Consider the following 22,122-nt stretch of genomic DNA (forward strand, 5'->3'; position numbering starts at 1 on the left):
TTTGCCGCTTGCGCATGCGCAGAAACGCAAAATGACGTCACGCACATGCGCAGAAACAGCAAATTGCAATCCACATGTGTGCAGATGCGCCGCTGAGGGTTGTGCTTTTTTCATGTTGCAAATGTCCCTCTGGAATGTATCCTGTTTGCAACCAGAGGTACCACTGTACTTCATTTAGTGGAGGGAAGCTCCTTGATTTTAACGCATGGGCAGATTATTCAGCCGTATTTTAGCATTTGAAAAAATTGATATTGTTTTAAGTGTATTTATTACGATCATGTCTTGCACTGAGCTGCTGTTGACGGATTTAGGTGGGACAAAAATTATTATAAAAAATTAAACATATTTACTCAGAAGCATGTCCTACTGAGTACAGTGAGACTTAATTCTCACATGAGTCCTTCTCAACTCTATATGGAAGGCCACGGATTGAACCCAGGACCTTCTGCACACGAAGCATATGTTCTACCACTGATCTTGGTCATTCACTTAAAATACAGCAACAAGGGAAGCCACCGTACACAGATTGGTTCATCTAACTCCTTATTATCTATGGTGATGGTCAGAGGCCTTTTTGTAGTTCTACAAACACTGGGATTCCATGCAGCGTTTCCATACTCACTTGTTGTGAGCGGGTGGTACTTACGCACAACCCCAACCTCTGAGCAGTGTGAAATGGAAGGGGTACCAGGTTTATTTGCACATATATACAACATGAGCCTGTGATGGAGGGGTTCAACAGCAAGAGGTTCTGGCTTCTCCCATAGCCACAGCAGCCTTGGACTTTAACAGATGCCAACCACTGCTCTCAAATATTGCTCTCTGACTCTCTCTCTCTCTCTCTAGCCCACTGCTTCATATTTCCTTTGTGTTGTTTTAATGGCTCATCCCCAGGCTATCACCTAAAAAGCAAATTAGCCAGACTTAATTAGCTTTTCACACTTGTTTATTCCCTGGGATTAAAGAGGTGTCTGACACAATGCTTAAAACACATGGGTCTTGATTAGATACCAACGTGGGTTTCTGACATGCAGTCTGAACACACAAGCCTTAATTAAATTCTAACACTAGCTTGATTCGGAAAACAGTGGTACCTCGGGATGCGAACAGGATCTGTTCTGGAGCCCCGTTCGCATCCTGAATGGAAGGTAAGATGAGACGGCGCGTCTGCGTGGGTTGCGTTCTGCCGCTTCCGCACGTGCGCGTGACGTCATTTTGAGCGCCTGTGCATGCGTGAGCAGCGAAACCCAGAAGTAACGCACTCTGTTACTTCCAGGTTGCTGTGGAGCGCAACCCAAAAGTGCTCAACCTGAAGCACATTCAACCCGAGGTGTGACTGTATAGGGTGTACTGGACCCAGCAACTCATAACAGTACTATTTTGCCTGCACAAGTATCCAAAGTTAGAGAGTACGTTGGCTCCAATTTATAGTATCCAATAACATAAGAAGAACCCTGCTGGATCAAGCCAAATGCCCTTCTTGCTTTAATTTCTTACTTCCAGGCATGGGGAAGGAAGGGCCTCCCCCCCCCCCATACCAGAATTGTGTACAACCACACTCCACATACCTGTACAACAAAAATAACACCCAAATGCTTTTATATAAACTTTTTTTAAAAATAAAAAACCTATTTCCCATAGGTGCATAGCTGTCAACGTTTCCCTTTTTTTAAAGGGAAATTCCCTTATTCCGAATAGGATTCCTCGCAAGAAAAGGGAAAAAGTGACAGCTGTGCATAGGTGAGATCGATTTGGGAAAGCAGAACAAAAAATGCAACTTTTATTTTAAAAATGCGTTTTTTAAAAAAATAAAAATGCATTTTAAAAATTTTATTTACAAAAATGCGCCCCACGCTGTGCAAGAAAGCACGTAACCTAATTTTATAGTATTTCATCTCTCCTCCCCTCTCCTTCAAGAATTTCCCTTTCTCCCGGATCTGTGGGCATTCCTGGCCCGGCGCGGTACTGTACGGACAAACGGAGTTTTAATGGGCGCCGCCATGCCAGCCAGGGAGGCGCAATGGGCGCTGACATGCCATGCAAGGCGGCGCAGGCGCAGCGGGAGCCTCCCTAGCGAATGAATGGAAGGGGGCGGGGCGCGCGGGCCTGAGAGCGTTCAAAAGGGAGAAGGGGGAAAAACTAAGTGGGCGGAGTTACGCTCTAGGGCTGCTTCGTCCACGGCCACAGCGGATGCCGAGGTTGGTAACACTTTTGGGGCTTCACTGGGGAGGGGTGCTGTGGGAGGAAGAGGAGGAGGGAGCTGGGAGGAGGAGGAGGAAGAGGTGTCGAGGGGCAGACCGCGGTGCGGGGAAAGAAGGGCCGCTCATGGCATCGCCCCAAGTCAGGCGCGACCTGGCAGCGAAGCTTCCACACGCGCTGTTCTGTACTCGCACCCACCCTCCGGCACCCCATGGTTCGGTCTAGTCCCTCCAAAGGAAAGCCGGAGTGCTGGCCGCTTCCATTGTGGGAGACGGGGGGGGCAAGGGGAGAAAGCAGCCCGGGAGAGGGTGACCACCCCCGTTAGCCCTGCATAGAGCGCTTGGTGGAATAGAGGGTGGTGTGGCTGCTATGCAGGTTCCGGGGTTCCTCCGTCGGTGGCAGACTATGCAGAGTCCCGGGGTCGGCGTGGAGAGGCCTCGGGCCCGGGTTCTCGCCGGAGGGGCGGGGCCAGCCGAAGGGGAGGGGGCGGAGCGTGTGCTTGTTTGCGTGTGGCCTTTGGTAAAGCGCACGCAGGGCCGCCTTATGCCTGAATTCAGGGCGCGGGGTCCACGGGCTGTTATGAGGTGTCCAGGCTGCGGGGCTCTCATTGGGTCAAGCCGAGGGCGGGAAGGGTTGGGGAAGCCAACCCTCCCCCTCGTTGCTGTTGGTTGGGAAAAGCAAGTAAAAAAAAAAAAACCACAAACACGTTTAATTTAAATCTTACGAAAAATAAAATGTGTTTGTGTTTTTTTTTAAAAAAAACTTGCTTTTTAAGACATACAAAAAGTTTGTCTCGTAAAGCACATTAAAGTCACTTCAGCCATTTCTAAGCACCTGAGTGGGGTTGCCGAAACGGGAACGTTTTTAACAGCAGGCGCCGAAAATAGCACAGCGGAAGCGACCGCTGAGTATCATGGGGCAGGGCGTTCCGAAGTTGTGGGAACCACCGCGCTATAAAGAATTGTGTCCTTTACAGGTGTGTCCTTCACAAGCGCACTTGGAACGGTGGCGATTCCGCCAATGGAGTTGAGGCTACACCTGCATCAGATTCCCTTAAAGCTGTTGCTCCGCCCCCTCCCCTTTTTTATGGGGTAGAACTTGTATTTGTGTATTTATTTTTAATTCAGAGATTTATTTACTTTAATACAAAGGTTGTTTTTTTCATAGCATAAACGCAGAGCGATAAAAACCATTTCCATTTCCACCACTAAAGTATTTCACCTCCTGGGGTAAAGTCAAACTACTTCGTAGGCAGCACAGAAGCGACTTCCCTGGGGTCAGTTTGAAGGGAGTTTGTGGGCTGCCCTCACCAATGTTGTCCAAAGGAAAGCAGAACAATATGTTTGGCACCATCTTATATTCAGGAGTTGCAGGAAGAGGGCATACAAGGCATCATCCAACTCTTTGTGGGGCTCCACTCTGGACCAGCCCCATCTGCCCCTCATTTCCCTCTACACTACAGCAGGTGCAGAAACCACCTTATTAACCATTGGATCCACTATTGCTCTCATCTGCTCAATCCATGGGAGCCTGTCTTTGTATGCAGGGGAAGGATTTGAAACTTACTAATTACTTTCACCTGGTTTAGCTGGCCAGTTACAGCCATTCCTGGGGTGTGGCTGCTCTTGCATGCTGAGAGCTTCTAGGAGCCCCTGGTGAGAGCTGAGTGCAGCCCATACACACTCCAGTTAAGTGTTATTAACATTACTAATATTTATTAGTCGCTTTACTGATAGAAATAACCAAGAGCAACTTCTAACCGCAACAGGAATACTAACAAACACGAGCAGGGCCACTTAATTGATTGCTCTAATTTTTCATAATCACATAAAATAGATTGATTCTGTTTCCATCCAAATCAGTCAGATTTTATATATATGTCAAAATATTAAGGTTAAAAAAAGGCTTTGAGGGTGTTTTTTTTAAAGTGGTGTATAAATTTTATGAAACAAGCAAACAAAATAAACAAATCGTGTTCTCACAGTGGCCAACCAGATTCCTGTGAGAAGCCTGCAAGCTGGACCAGAGTGCTGCAGCCACTCTTCCCTGCACTATTTCCCTGTAACTGGTATTAAAAGCACACTGCGTCTGACAGTGCAGGTAGTAAGTATTGCATACATATTCTTGTTTCATGCTCAGGTTCAAGTAACTTGCCCAAGATCGTCTGTTTCAGTTCCAGGCCTGGCTTACTAGGAGCGTTGGACCCACGATTCTCATTTTAAGATCCAGCGCCTCTGCCTTGGATACATTTAATTTGATAAATAGCAGGAGAAGGACATGCCAAACTGACCACTAGAGAAGGGTGTTTCGCTGCCAATTTTAGATGGGGCTGCTGTTCCTTTGACTTTCTCATTGTGCCCTTTTTGGGAATAATTCACACAGCAGCACAGCACGCAGATCAGGTTTTGCCAGGCTTCGGCTTTGTAGATTTAAAGCATGCGTCTTCTCCCAAAGAATATTGGGAATAGTGGTTGGTTAAGAAAGCTGGGAGCTGTAGCTGTAGCTCCCATCATGGGTTTTTTTTTGGGGTGGGGGTGGGGAAGCCATGTGCTTTAGATGTATCTTGTGTATGCAGCTTAAGGAAGAACATGTTAAAAGTTGCTTGGCTCCTGAGCAGGAGTGCAGGAAATTGGCTGAAAAGGAACTTATCTCAAGGTGAAAGAAGACAATGCATCTTTTTACCAGTGGTCTTTACAGGGTTTTCAGCCACGAGGAGGCTTTGTGTGTGTGTTCTAAACATACTGGTACCCATTTATAGAACACTCAGAAACACTGGAGAAGATGCTACATCTGGGTGCCAGATCTTTCAAGAAAGCTGTGCTTGCCAACTTCCTGGAGCGCGCCGTCTCAGTAGCTGTCATAGTCGTAATTCTGAGCATCTCTGGAGATTAAAAAGCGCAGCTTCTAAATGTAGCACCAGGGACAGGAAGTTTAACATGCACAAAAGATTCATTTCCCTCTGCCTTCTCCTTGAACTGGGGGCTAGGTTTGTAGTACAGTCATACCTCATGTTACGGATGCTTCAGGTTACGTGTTTTCGGGTTGCGGAGTGCAGGAAACTCGGAAGTACCGGAACGGGTTACTTCTGGGTTTCGTCGCTCGCACATGCGCAGAAGCACTAAATCGTGCTTTGTGCATGTGCAGAAGTGCCAAATCACACCTGCACTGAGGCGGCAATTCAGGATGCGAACGCTGCGGGTTGTGGACGTGCCTTTGTCACAGATTAACGTCCACAACCCGAGGTTCCACTGTATTTGATACTTTGCAATATAGAGCATGTCCACTGAAGTTTGTGCAACTGTTGCAGTGATAAAAGTAGGAACATACAGATAATTAGTGGCGGATTTAAAGGTATGTGCAGTATGCACAGAATTGGGGGGCCCCAGTGGTTTAGGGCTCCCCATGTTAATAGTATACATAGTTAACAGAGAGGATACCTTTGAAACATGATGGCAGACAACTGCCAATACTTTTTAGTATTTTAGTGTGTTGTGGTATTTTCACTTTTCATTTCTCCTACTTCCCAAATAATCCAGTGGGGTCCTGCTCTGTAAGGGCAGGGGTTGCCAGTAGATTAATCAGCTAAATCAGAGGTTTTCAACCTTTTTGAGTCCACAGCTCCCTTGACCAACTACATTCTGCAGCTCCCCTGTGGGGAAACATGTTCCAAAATTCAGAAGCCCAATTATTTCAACCATTGCCTGCAGAGCTGGCAGCTTCTCACCCTTTTTCAAACACCCTCCTTTGTGAAGTGTCCCCTCAGCCTCCTCTCTTTGGGAGTCCTGCGGACAGTCACCATGACCACCCCTGGTCCCTGAGCCTCCACCCCAAAGAGAGGCGACTCCTCGTGCCTTTTCACAGAGGCCTGGGAGGAGAATGCAGCCAGCATTAGCGGCCAAGTGGAGACTGACAGAAGGTAAATGTGAGGCCACCATCTTACTCACCTTGAGAGAGGTGGCAGTGGTAGCTGCAGGCGCCGCTGGGCCTGTGTGGCGGAAAAGCTCCCCTTTGGTGCCAGGCACTCAGCTCCCAGGCAGGCCTTGCACACAGCAAGCACAAGAAAGGCCAGCACAGTGCCTGCCGGCCTGCCTGGCCGCCCACTTATCTGTCCATTCCCAACAGCAAGGGCTGGTGGCTAGGCTCCCTCACCCACTTGCTTGCTTAATCCAAGACTGCTTCAGCTCCTGGCAACCAGCACCCCCTGGCCAGCCCCAGAGGCACCACTCGCCTGCGGAGCATGTAGCCAGGGCTTCAACAAACAGCCCTGCAATCCTTTGGGAGGCAGAGACACAAGATGGCATCAGAGCAGCGAGGTAAGGAAAGAGGGACAGAGGCCAGTGTTTCCCGCGGCACCCCTGACCATCAAGGCACTGCAGGATACCATAGCACACTGGTTGAAAATCCCTGAGCTAGATAGTCTGATAGTCTACATCTGAGAGGGGCAACTTCTAAAGAAATAAACAGCTTGCATACTTTGTTTCCTGTCCTCTCCATTCCATTGTTCTTTCGTTTTTTGATAGGGCGGGGCTTGCTCAGGTTCGTGTGGCAGCAGGCCTTTGGTTTTGATGATGCGTATTTGTGTCATAGTTGGCCTCATTGTAGAAAAGACATCCATTCCTGTGGGAGATACTGGGAAACTTGGTATTACCTACTCTGACTGTCAGTGGCTCTCTAGGGTTCAAGGTAGAGGTCTTCCCTGTTCTTTCACCTTATCCTTTAAGCTGGAAATCCCAGGAATTGAACCTCTCGTCTTCTGAATGCAAAAAAGTGCTTTACCAATGAGCTTTGTTCCCATTCCTCACAACTAGTTAGTTGGGTATAGGTTTTAACTCTTCAGAGATAACTGAGCTCATTGTGGCATAAAAGTTTCTTTTTCCTTTTATTAATTTTATTCCATATTACATCACAATGCAAATATACCATTGTGGCACAAAAGTTTCTTACACATTAAAAGTGTAATAAGGTTCTGTTGAATGAGGTCAGATTCATCTAGTCCTACATCTTGTTTTCACAGAGGCTAATTGGATACACCTGTGGAAAGCCTGAAATCAGGACCTGAGTGCAACAGCCATTTGTGGTTCCCAGCAACTGGGATTTAGAAACAAACTGCCTCTGGAGGTAGAATGTGGCTAATTGCCATTGATAGCATCATCAACCACGAATTTGTCTAATCAACATTTAAAGCCATTTAAATAGGTCACCATTGCTACCTAGTGAAAGAGTGAATTCCATATCTTAACTATGCCCTGTGTGAAGAAATATTTCCTTAGCGTGGGGAATAGTTCACATGGAGTTCAGTGCTTGGGGAGGGGGTCAACCTAGCTGATCAGATAAGAGCTGAGTTTTTCCAAGGCCAAAAGCCCGAGCATGCAATGCTGAACCAATTCCTTTTATTTTCCCTTTCAGTTATGTCAGGTGGAGTGGTGTATCTCCAGGCCAATGAATGACAACTTATGTTAAGGGGGGGGGGGACACACAGAAAGTGGATTGAAATATAAAAGCAGCAGAAAAAGACCTGTCTTTTTCTGTGGATGTGAATAGCCAGCATGCAGCTTAAATGGATGAAATTTGGAGTGGTGTGGCTAGACTAGGATTATAGTCAGGTAAGTGGCTTATTCTATGCTTTGCAGACAAATGCAGGAGAGGACAAAAACATAGGAATGCATTCCTTGCTTGTCCATACAGGAAAGGAGAGGGGTTTGGAGGGTCAATTGTTTTGAGTGATTGGCATGAAATCCCAGGGCTCACCAAGTGGATGCAACTTAAATGAGGAGATCTCCATCAGATTTGGAGGAGGCCAGGAGAACATGACTGCTGAGCTCTTGACTCATTTTGGAATTGTTCTTTTTGGAGATGGATTGCATTTGCCTCTAGTCCAGATACTGCAGGCTGTATTTTAACTGGCATTTGCAAATAAAGCCTCAATACAGGTTATTTTCTCCAGTTGTAGTTCTCAGATCTTTTGCTGTGATCTCTTGCTGGACCATCAGAGGAACAATGTACAGTGGTGCCTCGCAAGACGAAATTAATTCGTTCCGCAAGTTTTTTCTTCTTGCGAGTTTTTCGTCTTGCGAAGCACGGTTTCCCATAGGAATGCATTGAAAATCAATTAATGCGTTCCTATGGAAACCGCTTGCCAGGCTGGCGGTGCGGAGAAGGGCTTTTCTCCCCACCGCAAGCCTTCAGGACAGGTACGGGAACAGAGGGGAAGGGGCACAGCGCTTCTCTGTTCCCGGGGCTTGCGGTGGGAGGAGGGTTTTTCCTCCCCACCGCCAACATTCAGAACAGCATTCTGAATGTTGGTGGTGGGAAGGAAAACCCTCCTCCGACCACAAGTCTTCAGGACAGCCATCCGAAGGCTGGCGGCGGGAGGAGGTCTCTCCGCCCCACCGCCAGGCTTCAGAGCAGTCTTCCAAAGGCTGGCGGCGGGAGGAGGTCTCTCCGCCCCACCGCCAGGCTTCGGAGCAGTCTTCCAAAGGCTGGCGGCGGGAGGAGGTCTCTCCGCCCCACCGCCAGGCTTCGGAGCATCCTTCCGAAGCCTGGCTGCGGGAGGAGGTCTCTCCGCCCCACCACAGGCTTCGGAGCAGCCTTCCGAAGGCTGGCGGCGGGAGGAGGTCTCTCCGCCCCACCGCCAGCCTTCGGAGGAGGTCCGAGGACAGTGGGGAAGACGCGCTGCGCTTCCCCGCTGTCCCGGAGATTTCCCTATGGGCTTTCGTCTTGCGAAGGAAGCCCATAGGGAAATTCGTTTTGCGAAGCGCCTCCAAAACGGAAAACCCTTTCGTCTAGCAGGTTTTCCGTCTTGCGAGGCGTTCGTCTTGCGGGGCACCACTGTACCTTTTTTTATATAGCTTGGGATGTGGAAGCTGTTGCCTTCCAGCTCCCATCATGCTAGTCAGCATGGCCATTGGCCATAGTTGACTGGACTCATAGGTACAATAAATGTTGCTGCCTGAGGCAAAGGAGCAAATGGTCCCCCACAGTCAACGTGCACAGTGTGTTTATGAGTTTTAAACATCAGTCCTCTGGGAACGATAGCTCTGTGAGGGGAATAGTGGGTTTCCCAACAACTCTCAGCATGCTTAACAAGCCACACTTCCCAGGATTCTGTGCAGGGAGCCATGGCTGTGAAAAGGTTTGTGACAGTGTGGATGTGGCCAATTGGATTTACTTCTGAGTTAAAACACAGGGTTGCCCTGAACAATAATCAAGCTTGCTGGCTCTAAAAAACACACCCAGTAATTTCGCTACCACTTACCTGAACTGTGGCTGATTGTGAGGGGGATTCCCACTTTCCCACCCCCCCTCCTTTTAACTTGACTGGTGAGCTCTGATGGGGAAATGCTTGAACTCCTTGCTTTTTATTCCTTCCCAGTCTTTTAACTTGAGCCTGGCCTGCTGTGAGGTAATTTATTGCTTTCTCACATTTTGACTTCATAAAGAATACCTGAGCCATTTCATAGAATCATAGAATCATAGAGTTGGAAGAGACCACAAGGGCCATCGAGTCCAACCCCCTGCCAAGCAGGAAACACCATCAGAGCACTCCTGACATATGGTTGTCAAGCCTCTGCTTAAACACCTCCAAAGAAGGAGACTCCACCACACTCCTTGGCAGCAAATAACTCTATGATTCTATGATTCTATGAAATTCCACTGTCGAACAGCTCTTACTGTCAGGAAGTTCTTCCTAATGTTTAGGTGGAATCTTCTTTCTTGTAGTTTGGATCCATTGCTCCGTGTCCGCTTCTCTGGAGCAGCAGAAAACAACCTTTCTCCCTCCTCTATGTGACATCCTTTTATATATTTGAACATGGCTATCATATCACCCCTTAACCTCCTCTTCTCCAGGCTAAACATGCCCAGCTCCCTTAGCCGTTCCTCATAAGGCATCGTTTCCAGGCCTTTTTCTTGTCGGTTTAATGCTTTATGCACGAGGAAGCAGCTTTGGACACCCCACTGGATGACCTGCTGCTTCCCTTGAAAATGGGCCCTGATTCAAAAACGGACCTCCTCCTCCCAAGACCAGACTTTGGTCACATTCACAGCATACATTTGGAGCACTGTTAATATCACTTTTATGGCTTTCCCTAAAGAATCCTGGGAACTGCAGTTTAAGGGTTCTGAGAGGCATTAGAAGACAATTCGCAGAGCTACAGTTCCCAGCAGTCTTAACGAGCTACAGTTCCTGGGATTCTTTGTGGGAAGCCATGCTGGTAAAGACTGTTTTGGGTGTGGGTTAAGAGATAGTGTAGCAGCAGGGTGACCAAACATACTTTACTTTTCCCTCTACCTCTCTCTGCTTCACCTACAAAAGTATCAGCCTTCACATGCACCCAAAAGCTGATAAAAGGGGTTGGTAATACGTGAGAGTGTAAAACCTCTAAAGGCTGCCTACATTGAGCCCTCAAAATGTTGTAGTGGCATATCCACACCGTGCATTTGAAACAAATATAACCCCTGGTAAGAGCTGCTTGAAAGTGGTACACACTACCTTGGAAGATGGTGGATTCTCCTTAAATGGAGGTTTTTAAGCAGATGTTGGGGATGCGGGTGGCACTGTGGGTTAAGCCTAGGACTTGCCGATCAGAAGGTCGGCGGTTCGAATCCCTGTGACGGGGTGAGTTCCCGTTGCTCGGTCCCTGCTCTTGCCAACCTAGCAGTTCGAAATCACATCAAAGTGCAAGTAGATAAATAGGTACCGCTCTGGCGGGAAGGTAAACGGCATTTCCGTGCGCTGCTCTGGTTCTCCAGAAGCGGCTTAGTCATGCTTGCCACATGACCTGGAAGCTGTACGCGGGCTCCCTCTGCCAGTAAAGCGAGATGGGCGCCGCAACCCCAGAGTCATCCATGACTGGACCTAATGGTCAGGGGTCCTTTTACCTTTTTAAGCAGATGTTGGGTGGCCATCTGCCAGGGACTGTAAGCCTGGCCATCACATGGGTGGAATTGGTCCCTCCCCAGTTTCCATTTCTGTGGTTGTATAACAGACCTAACTTCTCCTACACTCTTAAACCACTGTGTGTGTCTCCATCACCTTTCTTTGTTATCCCTTCAGATTTATTATTTGGAAAGGGAAAAGGTGCTAAGCTGTTTCTGTTCTTGCAGTGCCCTTGGAAAACCAGAAAGGTGAGTTCAGTGGTTCAAGTTCTGTGCACAGCTGCCTGAAAGTAAGCCTCGCTGAAACACAGTGGGATGTCTTCCTGAGTGAACATGCATGGGTTTGCGTTGCATAGGAAATGTTTATTATTAAGTTGGATAGTGCTGGTGTTTAATGTGCAGTGTATCACTGGGATGTGGGTCTGAAATTCCCAATGCAAAATCAAGTGGGTCATAGTGATTGGGAATTAATGGTGACTATTTAAAAATATCCATTTGTCCCCCTAAACCTGTCAAGACAATTAATGTTATTGTTGTAATTTATTCAGTTTATTTCTTAAGATTACTTTATGCAAAGATACTTGGGCAAACAAAAGTTTTCTTCTTTTACCTGTCTGCTTTCCTTGAAAAGTATTGCAGTTACGAAGTGGCAACTATTAGTGTTGCTAATCTTTATTAAACAAACAAACAAACACCACCAGTGATTTCTAGCCCTACTTTTAAGGTGGTTGGGGGAGAATTTGCTTGCATTGTCATTATAAGATGAACGTGGGTTTTAATGTTCCAATTCATTTCCTCTGTGTCTAGGCCTGCAAGTGGTGATGGCCATTGTCACGCAATCACGTATTATCGACTGCTCATTTAGGCCAGTGTCTTTGAAAAAGGAAATCCATAGGAACCAATTTCCAACTTTCAAGGAGGGAAGCTTGTTCCTAGATGGGGATTAATGGGCCAGCTCATCTTCTTATTGATGTCCTGACTTCTGACAGGTTACAATCAGGGGTGGAGTCGGATCTCTTGGGGCCCTTGGCATGACATTTCTGATGAGTGCTGCAACCTCCCCCCGTTTCCCATCTATCTAGGCTATAGAGCAGAAATTTCCAAACCCTGTGTCACGACACGTTTAGTGTGTCAGCCGCATTGTGTACATGTGTCATGCAAGCTCTTCCTGTGTTTTTCCTGGGGCTTAAAAGGGGTTAGGGACGCGGGTGGCGCTGTGGGTAAAACCTCAGTGCCTAGGACTTGCTGATCGTAAGGTCGGCGGTTCGAATCCCCGCGGCGGGTGAGCTCCCGTCATTCGGTCCCAGGCCCTGCCCACCTAGCAGTTCGAAAGCACCCTTAAGTGCAAGTAGATAAATAGGTACCGCTTTATAGCGGGAAGGTAAATGGCGTTTCCGTGTGCTGCTCTGGTGCCGGTTCACCAGATGCAGCTTAGTCACGCTGGCCACGTGACCCGGAAGTGTCTACGGACAGCGCCGGCTCCCGGCCTCTTGAGCGAGATGAGCACGCAACCCTAGAGTCGGTCATGACTGGCCCGTACGGGCAGGGGTACCTTTACCTTTACCTTTAAAAGGGGTTAGTTTAACCTCCAGTTTGCTAGTAAAGCTGAATTACTGTGTCACAAGGTGGTGCATGTCTAAAACGTGTGTCACCAACATGAAAAGTTTGGAAAGCTCTGCTACAGAGCTATGAAATCAATAAATTTCATAGATCTATTGGCCAGGGCATTACATTTGAGGTAATGTAAAATGGTGAATGCACACTATAAATGGGAAACTAAGCTTGGCTCTTGTTCAAAAGTGACATTGCTGGACTGCAGCACAAGAGTTTATATGATTCTGCAGGCAAAGTTTTTAGTGTTGTGATGGAAAGCTTGGAGGACCCACCTGTCGGGAAACCAAATCAGAACTTTATTGTGTCTCTCAACAAAGACAGGAAATTCAAATACTCACCTCACAGAGTGTTTGTTGAGGGGGAGGAAGGGAAAGGAGAATGTTAGCCGCTTTGAGACTCCTTAGGGTAGTGATAAAGCGGGATATCAAATCCAAACTCATCATCATCATCATCATCAGCCCATCAAGGGCAGGGAGAAACCTTTGGAATGACCCAGGAAATGGGTCTAAGTTTTTCTATCATACAATAAAATTATATCCAAATGAAGTGCTCAAAAGATTTATAGAAGGCCTATAGCTCAGTGGCAGAGTATTTGCTTTGCATGCAGAAGGTTCCAGGTTCAATTCCCGGTGCCTCCAGGTAGGGCTTTGAAAGTCTCCCTGCCTGAAACCCTGTAGAGCTTGATTGGTGTGACTTCAGTTTCAAATAGCTTCCTATGTTCATCAGTTTTTTTTAAAATCCCCCAAAACAACAAAAACCTCACCTTTCTGTGTTTAGTGAAAAAGTCAAGGGCAGACAAAATAATCGCCAGTCTCCTAGAGAGAGAGAGAGAATACAGAATTATATCGAAAGACATATAGCTTTCATGAGATGGAAAGTACATCTGAGACTGAAGATTGTTTTTTCAGTCCTTGGGAAGTAAATAGCACATGGTGCTAAGGAACATCAAGGTGAACTTTGGAATTGTTTATGGGCTGATATGTGTTGTGTGAACTCTATTCTTGAAATGGCATTTCTTAATGTCCACTGCTGCGGTTCTCATTTCATGAAATGGATGCAATGTCTAAAAGGAGAGAGAAAGAGAAAGAAATCTTGCGGGAGCGTGCTCACTGGAAGACTAATCCTTCAGAGGGAGTTGGCAAGTTAAGCCACTGTGTTTCTCTGCAGTTGGCTGCAGTAAACAACTGTTCAAAAGACATGGGGGGTGGAAATGGATGGAGGGACAGATTGACATACACTGTGCATATCTCCCTGCGTTTGCTTTTGATGTGGAGAGCTTCAGAAATGCTTTTTTATTTAAAGCAGAAAGCCATTAAAACATGGGTAGGCAAACTAAGGCCCGGGGGCCGGATCTGGCCCAATCGCCTTCTCAATCCGGCCTGCGGACGGTCCGGGAATCAGCATGTTTTTACATGAGTATAATGCGTCCTTATATTTAACATGCATCTCTGGGTTATTTGTGGGGCATAGGAATTCGTTCACCCCTCCCCAAATATAGTCTGGCCCCCCACAAGGTCTGAGGGACAGTGGACCGGCCCCCCTGCTGAAAAAGTTTGCTGACCCTTGCATTAAAAGATCAGTGCAGTATTCTCTTGGGTGACTTTCGCAATGTATTTGTCTCTGTTTCTAGGCCAATCTAATCCTCTTTTATAGGACGGCCATGCTAACACTCTGGAAGTAGCAGGCAATGCAGTGTCAGACCACAGCCGCAGTCTTAATCATTTCAACAGTGCAAACCTAACCGTGTCTACTTAGAAGTAAGTCCTTTTGACTTAAATGGGGCTTGGACCCATTTATGTGGGTTTAGGATTTCAGGCTATGGTAGGAAGGAAGCCCCATAGAATGCATGGGGACTTGTATCTGAATACTTTTGCATAAGATTGTGCTGTGCAGGACATTTCTAGGTACAGTGTGGTGCCTCGGTTTTCAAACGTCTTCATTGACGAACGTTTTGATTTTCGAACTCTGTAAACCCGGAAGTAAATGCTTCAGTTTTCAAACACGCCTCGGAAGTCGAACATGCCACGTGGCTTCTGCTGAATACAAGATCCTGAGTGCAATAGCTGTCGGCTATTGAGTTTTCAGTTTTCGAACTTTTCAGAACTTGAACAGTCTTCCGGAATGGATTACATTTGAAAACCGAGGTACCACTGTAATGCCTATCAGACAATGTTCTGTAGTGGTGGTGGCGCACCTGTAGCACTTGTTAAAGGTAAAGGTAAAGGGACCCCTGACCATTAGGTCCAGTCGTGACCGGCTCTGGGGTTGTGGCACTCATCTCACTTTATTGGCCAAGGGAGCTGGCGTGCAGCTTCCGGGTCATGTGGCCAGCATGACTAAGCCGCTTCTGGTGAACCAAAGCAGCGCACGGAAATGGCGTTTATCTTCTCGCCGGAGTGGTACCTATTTATCTACTTGCACTTTGATGTGCTTTCGAACTGCTAGGTTGGCAGGAGCAGGGATCGAGCAACGGGAGCTCACCCTGTCACAGGGATTCGAACCACTGACCTTCTGATTGGCAAGTCCTAGGCTCTGTGGTTTAGACCACAGCACCACCCACGTCCCTCCGTAGCACTTGTTACTACTTCCTTACAATTTTGTGTTTTTAAAAATAAATATATTCCCTTCAGGCGTTGCTGACAAATACGTAAAGAAATAGACATGGCTGTTTGGAAAGGAATCCAGTTTTTACTTATGCTTAAATAAATTCAAACTTACTACTTCAGTTGGGAACAGCCTATGGGAGTATGTCAGTTCTCCTGTGTGCATACTTCACATGCCAAGGTTTATTTTCCTGGCCTGGTTGAATTGTGTCCTTAAACATGGATAATGCCTCTTTCTTGCCGGAACAAGAGTGTATGGTAGAAACTAGCCTACCATACACATGTAACATTTATCTTTCTTGCTTCATCCAGTTTAGCCTCTGGCACTGACTGCCACTGGCATTTTGCCCTTGGAAGGTTTCCTAGAAAGAAAAGCCGCCCTCCGGCTGAAAAAGGCCCCCCACCCCTGCTTCTAAGAAAAGCAAATTGTCTTTCAAGTTTAAGGTGAACTTTAAAAAATAAAATACATAGTTTGTCTTTCAAGTTTAAGGTGAACTTTAAAAAATAAAATACATAGTTTGGTTCATTCTTGTTCTTGATATGGATAGAGAAAGCCATGAGGCAATCTACTGCTAATGAATCCATCTGGGAGATGATGAAATTGGAGTGAGCTGATTGGTAACTGAAAATGCTGAGGGATTTGTAGGGAACGGGCATTGAGGGTTATAGTTTTAGCATAAACTAGTGGCATCTGGTACCCACTGGGGCCTGCGGGGCTAAGCATGGTGCAGAGGGCAGTTATGTAGCTAGTGGGTCGGCAGAGCCAGAGATCACACTTGACCATCCTGCACCTCTGATGGTGGGGTGGGGAATCAAGCAACTGAAATGGTGGCGGTGGGTCTTTCCCTTCTATGAGGTCAGATCAGAAATGGGAAAGGGGGGGAAGGTTTGAAGTTTGATTATGGAAGGGAACTTTATCAAATTTGGGGGAGTAAGTGCATTTGCCTCTAGGGCTGTATCATGAGACTGGTTTGATGCACAAATTTACAATAGCACACAAGGTAGTTATTTGCTGGAGAAGCTGCAAAGCAAAGAAGAAGAAAAAAGAGGAGCGTAGGAAGCTGCTTTATGTTGGTCTGGCTAGTTTAGTTGACAAGGGACGCGGGTGGTGCTGTGGGTTAAACCACTGTGCCGCTTGGACTTACCAATCGGAAGGTCGGCGGTTCGAATCCCCGCAACAGGGTGAGCTCCCATTGCTCAGTCCCAGCTCCTGCCAACCTAGCAATTCGAAAACACACAGTGCAAGTAGATAAATAGGTACCGCTCTGGCGGGAAGGTAAACGGCGTTTCCGTGCGCCGCTCTGGTTTCGCCAGAAGCGGCTTAGTTATGCTGGTCACATGACCCGGAAAAAACTGCGGACAAACGGCAGCTCCCTCGGCCAGTACAGCGAGATGAGCACCACAACCCCAGAGTTGTCTGTGACTGGACTTGAATAGTCAGGGGTCCCTTTACCTTTACCTTTGATTTAGCTAGATGTTGATTTAGCTAGATGTTGAGGAAAAAAATGAGCTTTTGGGATGGGGGTAGATATAGGGAGAAAAGTACCGTATTTTTCGCCCTATAAGACACACTTTTCCCCCTCCAAAAATGAAGGGGAAATGTGTGTGCGTCTTATGGGGTGAATGCAGGCTTTCGCTGAAGCCTGGAGAGCGAGGGGGGTCGGTACGCACCGACCCCCCTCGCTCTCCAGGCTTCAGGAAGCTATCCGCTAGCTGTGGGAGACCCAGCTCTCCCAGGGATAGCGCAGAGCTTGCCGGCACCCAGAAGCTTGGGGCGTGCTGAGCTCCGCACGCCCCAAGCTTCGGGATTAGCGCAGTGCTCCGCTAGCCCTGGGAGAGCCGCACTGCTCTCCCACGGCTAGCGGACTGCTTGCCGTCACCCAGAAGCTTGGGGCGCGCTGAGCTCCACACGCCCCAAGCTTCAGGATTAGCGCAGCGCTCCGCTAGCCCTGTGAGAGCCGCATGGCTCTCCCACGGCTAGCGGACTGCTTGCCGTCACCCAGAAGCTTGGGGCGCGCTGAGCTCCACACGCCCCAAGCTTCGGGATTAGCGCAGCGCTCCGCTAGCCCTGTGAGAGCTGCACTGCTCTCCCACGGCTAGCGGACTGCTTGCCGTCACCCAGAAGCTTGGGGCGCGCTGAACTCCACACGCCCCAAGCTTCGGGATTAGCGCAGCGGTCAGCTAGCCCTGGGAGAGCCGCACGGCTCTCCCACGGCTAGCGAACTGCTTGCCGGCACCCGGAAGCTTGGGGCGCGCTGAGCTCCACACGCCCCAAGCTTCGGGATTAGCGCAGCGGTCAGCTAGCCCTGGGAGAGCCGCACGGCTCTCCCACGGCTAGCGAACTGCTTGCCGTCACCCAGAAGCTTGGGGCGCGCTGAGCTCCACACGCCCCAAGCTTCGGGATTAGCGCAGCGCTCCGCTAGCCCTGTGAGAGCCGCACTGCTCTCCCACGGCTAGCGGACTGCTTGCTGGCACCCAGAACCTTGGGGCGCGCTGAGCTCCGCACGCCCCAAGTTTCGGGATTAGCGCAGCGCTCCGCTAGCCTTGGGAGAGCCGCGCGGCTCTCCCAGGGCTAGCGAACTGCTTGCTGGCACCCAGAAGCTTGGGGCGCGCTGAGCTCCGCACACCCCAAGCTTCAGGATTAGTGCAGTGCTCCGCTAGCCCTGGGAGAGCCGCACGGCTCTCCCACGGCTAGCGGAGACCTTGTCGGCACCCAGAAGCTTGGGGCGTGCTGAGCTCCGCACGCCCCAAGCTTCGGGATTAGCGCAGCGCTCCGCTAGCCCTGTGAGAGCTGCACTGCTCTCCCACGGCTAGCGGACTGCTTGCCGTCACCCAGAAGCTTGGGGCGCGCTGAACTCCGCACGCCCCAAGCTTCGGGATTAGCGCAGCGCTCCGCTAGCCCTGTGAGAGCCGCACTGCTCTCCCACGGCTAGCGGACTGCTTGCTGGCACCCAGAAGCTTGGGGCGCGCTGAGCTCCGCACGCCCCAAGCTTCGGGATTAGCGCAGCGCTCCGTTAGCCTTGGGAGAGCCGCGCGGCTCTCCCAGGGCTAGCGAACTGCTTGCTGGCACCCAGAAGCTTGGGGCGCGCTGAGCTCCGCACACCCCAAGCTTCAGGATTAGTGCAGCGCTCCGCTAGCCCTGGGAGAGCCGCACGGCTCTCCCACGGCTAGCGGAGACCTTGTCGGCACCCAGAAGCTTGGGGCATGCTGAGCTCCGCACGCCCCAAGCTTCGGGATTAGTGCAGCGCACCTGGGGTGGAAATAATTCCCCCCCTTTATTCCCCCCCAAAAAAACTAGGTGCGTCCTATTGGCCGGTGTGTCTTATCGGGGGGGGGGGGGAAATACGGTATATGATTTAAAACAGTGAGGAAGAAAGGCTGATTTAAATTGAAACCATTTCCTATTGCTATTTCAAATATTTCCTAAACTGTGTTGGAAATCTGACCACTCAAGCCATGCTAATTTGCAATGAAATAGAGTATTATTTCATTCCCACGTTGTTGTTTTTTGTCTGACTGAACACAGGTTGCATAATTTCTTTTTAAAAAATAGCTATAGAGTGAATGTCTTAAAAATATTCTCCTACAGATGTTTCTCATGACCAGGTATCAGATCATTTGTGAGGTTAAATATGGGAATACAGGACATGGATTGTTTTTTCTTCTCCTGTTCCTCCTCCTAGTTTTTCTCCTTTCTGTTTCACTTTGCCTTGGGCCCAGCCACGCCTCTCCAAAAACAAAGTATTGAACAAAACTATAATGGCAATGAAATTAAATGCATGGGATGGGGGGGGGGACTTGGTTTGACAGTATTATATGCGAAAAGAATCTTGGGGTTGTACAGTGTGATGCAAAAAAGGCTAATGTAATTTTTAGCTGCATTAATAAGAACCATAGTTTCGAAGGTGATGGACTACATGGAATTGGCAGAAATGACTGGCAGAATCTGAGATCAGGGAGAAGAGGTGGTGGAAGAAGATTGGAAAAAATTTAAAGACTATTTGCAGAAATACTGTAAAATTAATGAATGTTAAAGGGATGTTGGATTGAAAACAAGTGGTATTGGTAAAAACATTAACAAGAGTATGTAAATATGGATTGATAATGGTGGAAAACATATATTTATAATAGGTTAAGATGTTGAGCAAGGATAAATGATAGATGGTAATAGCAACGATGATGATGATGAAATTCTGAAAAATGATGATGAAATCCATAGCAATAACAGCTCCACTTTATCCTACAGTAGCTTAGCCTCACATTAAATACTGGGTCCAGTTCTGGGTGCTGCAGTTTGAGAAGGAAGTAGGCTGCTTGCACACCATACACAGTGGTACCTCGGGTTCCAGACGCTTCAGGTTCCGGACTCCACTAACCCAGAAATAGTACCTTGGGTTAAGAACTTTGCTTCAGGATGAGAACAGAAATCATGCAGTGGCAGCGGGAGGCCCCATTAGCTAAAGTGGTACCTTAGTTTCAGGTTAAGAACGGACCTCCAGAACGAATTAAGTTCTTAACCCGAGGTACCACTGTATTTAAAGCATGTGACTTCCCCCCAAAATTCCGGGGAACTGAGTTTCCCTCACAGAACTATGATTTCCAGCATGCTTAGCAAACTACATTGCTCATGATTCCTTGGGGGAAGTCACATGCTTTAAATGTTTGGTGGCCTTACTGAAATTGGAATGGGTTCAGAAGAGGGAAAACAAGGATGGTATGGAAAACAAGTCCTATTAGGAAAGGTTGAAATAATTGGATACACTCAGAAAGTGCGTCATTCCAGTTCCGTGACATTTCCTTACCTGGTAATTTTTGTTTATTTTATGTGATCTTACACATGACATAAAATCCACTTATGGAAAGCTAGCGGAATCTAGCTTCGCAATCATTTTCCTGTTAATTGATTCCAGGAAAAATCCATTTGTAACCCCATTAGCCTGGGAAATTGCAGGAGTTTTAGACTTCTGCAATTTCCCCCTGGTTTTCAAAGGTCTTGACATGACAAAATTTGGAGCGCTATTTGAACATTCAGTTCTTTCCTGCTCTTTTTCTGGGTGAATCATAGGGGTACAGAAGTGTACATGCGCACAGAGGGCGGTGACATGTCCAGCAATGCCTGCTTGTTGTGTCACATCGTGCCTTCTGGTGTGAACGAAACGTGAAAGGTGGTGGTGGTATGTTGATCAGAAAGCCATAACCCAAAAAGAGAGAGAGAGCCATAACCCAGCAGCTAATGTAGCATAAAATGGATATCTGAAACTGGGATATTGTAACCAGGAAAAATAATGCAATAATCCCCCCCCCCATCTGCTTGCACCTTTATTCTCCAGAAAACAGAACTAGAGCTAATGTGTTAATGTTACAGGAGGGTAGAATTTGGGAGCAGAAGCTTGACTATGGAACCAGTTGTCTAGAGGGGTGAGCTCTGTGAGGTCGTCTCCAGGTTGACTGGAGAACTGGAAAATCAGTTGAGGATGCCTTTCCTCTGAGTTTCCTGCTTCAAGCAGAGAGATTTGGACTGTAAAATGACCTACAGGGTGGCCTTTTATTGGTGGCTCCCTGCTTGTGGGTTACCCCTCCTGTGATGTTTGACTGGTGCCATCATCCTTAAATAACTTTGGTGCCAGGCAAAAACTTATTTTTCACCAGGCCGTTGATTCTTAACTATCTGTGATGCCCTTAGTCGGGTGGAATGATTTAACCCTGCCCTAAAAAGGTAAAGGGACCCCTGACCATTAGGTCCAGTCGTGGACGACTCTGGGATTGCGGTGCTCATCTCAATTTATTGGCCGAGGGAGCCGGCGTACAGCTTCCGAGTCATGTGGCCAGCATGACTAAGCCACTTCTGGCAAACCAGAGCAGCGCACGGAAACGCCGTTTACCTTCATGCCGGAGCAGTACCTATTTATCTACTTGCACTTTGACATGCTTTCGAACTGCTAGGTTGGCAGGAGCAGGGGCCGATCAACGGGAGCTCACCCCATCATGGGGATTCGAACCGCCGACCTTCTGATCGTCAAGTCCTAGGCTCTGTGGCTTAACCCACAGCGCCACCCGCGTTTTAGAGTTTACCTCTAAAACTAGGATTTTTAATGTACATGTTTGTTTAATATATATCGTAAGTCACTTTGAGTAACCTTGATAGTGAAAGCGACCAGTACACTTAAGTAATAGTAACAGCATTTTTCAGTTTTTCCCCTTGAGTTTTAATAATGACAGGTAGGTATTGAGAAAAGAAACCAAAGAAAAATTCAGGTTTGTTTCTAAAAAAATAAAAAATAAAAAAGATTAGTTGTCACAATTGTCAGTGAAGAAATATAGGACGCAGCTCTGTGACTTTATAAATAATATATCATTCTATTTCAATATTTTGCGTCAACTCTTTTTTTCTCTTCTTCCTTCAAATTTTAAACTAATAACTTAGTTTTGTTTAAATTAAATCCTGCCACTTCCCCAAATTCTTGAATCTTTTCTATAACTCTAGGGAGAGAGTTTTTTGGATTCTCCACCATAATTACTAAATCATCAGCATAAGCTTTCAGTTTAAATGTTTTTTCCAGTTTTTATCCCTGTGATCTCATTACAGTGGTGCCTCGCAAGACGAAATTAATTTGTTCCGCGAGTTTTGTCGTCTTGCGATTTTTTTCGTCTTGCGAAGCACGGTGTCGGGAAAGTTTTGGAAAAGCTTCAAAAATCACCAAAGTCTTTAAAAACCTCAAAAAAGGCTACCACACCGTGTTCTATGAGTTGCTCCTCGAAGTCAAGTCGCAACTGTATTAAGGGTGTTAAGAAAAAGGAAACAAACTTGCAAGATGTTTCTGTCTTGCGA

At 47.5% G+C, this 22,122-nt stretch overlaps 1 protein-coding gene across 8 annotated transcripts in view; it reads left to right on the forward strand.

Annotated features, from left to right (window-relative positions):
• The first annotated feature begins 2,066 nt into the window (after positions 1-2,066).
• The window catches only part of EHMT1 (euchromatic histone lysine methyltransferase 1), a 151,962-nt gene continuing 131,906 nt past the window's right edge, over positions 2,067-22,122 (forward strand). For 3 of the 8 annotated variants that reach the window (XM_082208781.1, XM_082208787.1, XM_082208786.1), the window contains exon 1: positions 2,067-2,198. In XM_082208781.1, coding sequence (XP_082064907.1) covers positions 2,082-2,198 — 117 coding nt within the window. In that variant the 5' untranslated portion in view covers positions 2,067-2,081. Of the gene's footprint in view, positions 2,199-4,183; positions 4,303-22,122 lie in introns of all 8 variants that reach the window. The other 5 variants (XM_082208791.1, XM_082208783.1, XM_082208793.1 and 2 more) reach the window with 3 other exon arrangements.

This window comes from Podarcis vaucheri (assembly GCF_965113315.1).
Source record: "Podarcis vaucheri genome assembly, chromosome: Z".
In the NCBI taxonomy this organism is placed as follows: Eukaryota; Metazoa; Chordata; class Lepidosauria; order Squamata; family Lacertidae; genus Podarcis; species Podarcis vaucheri.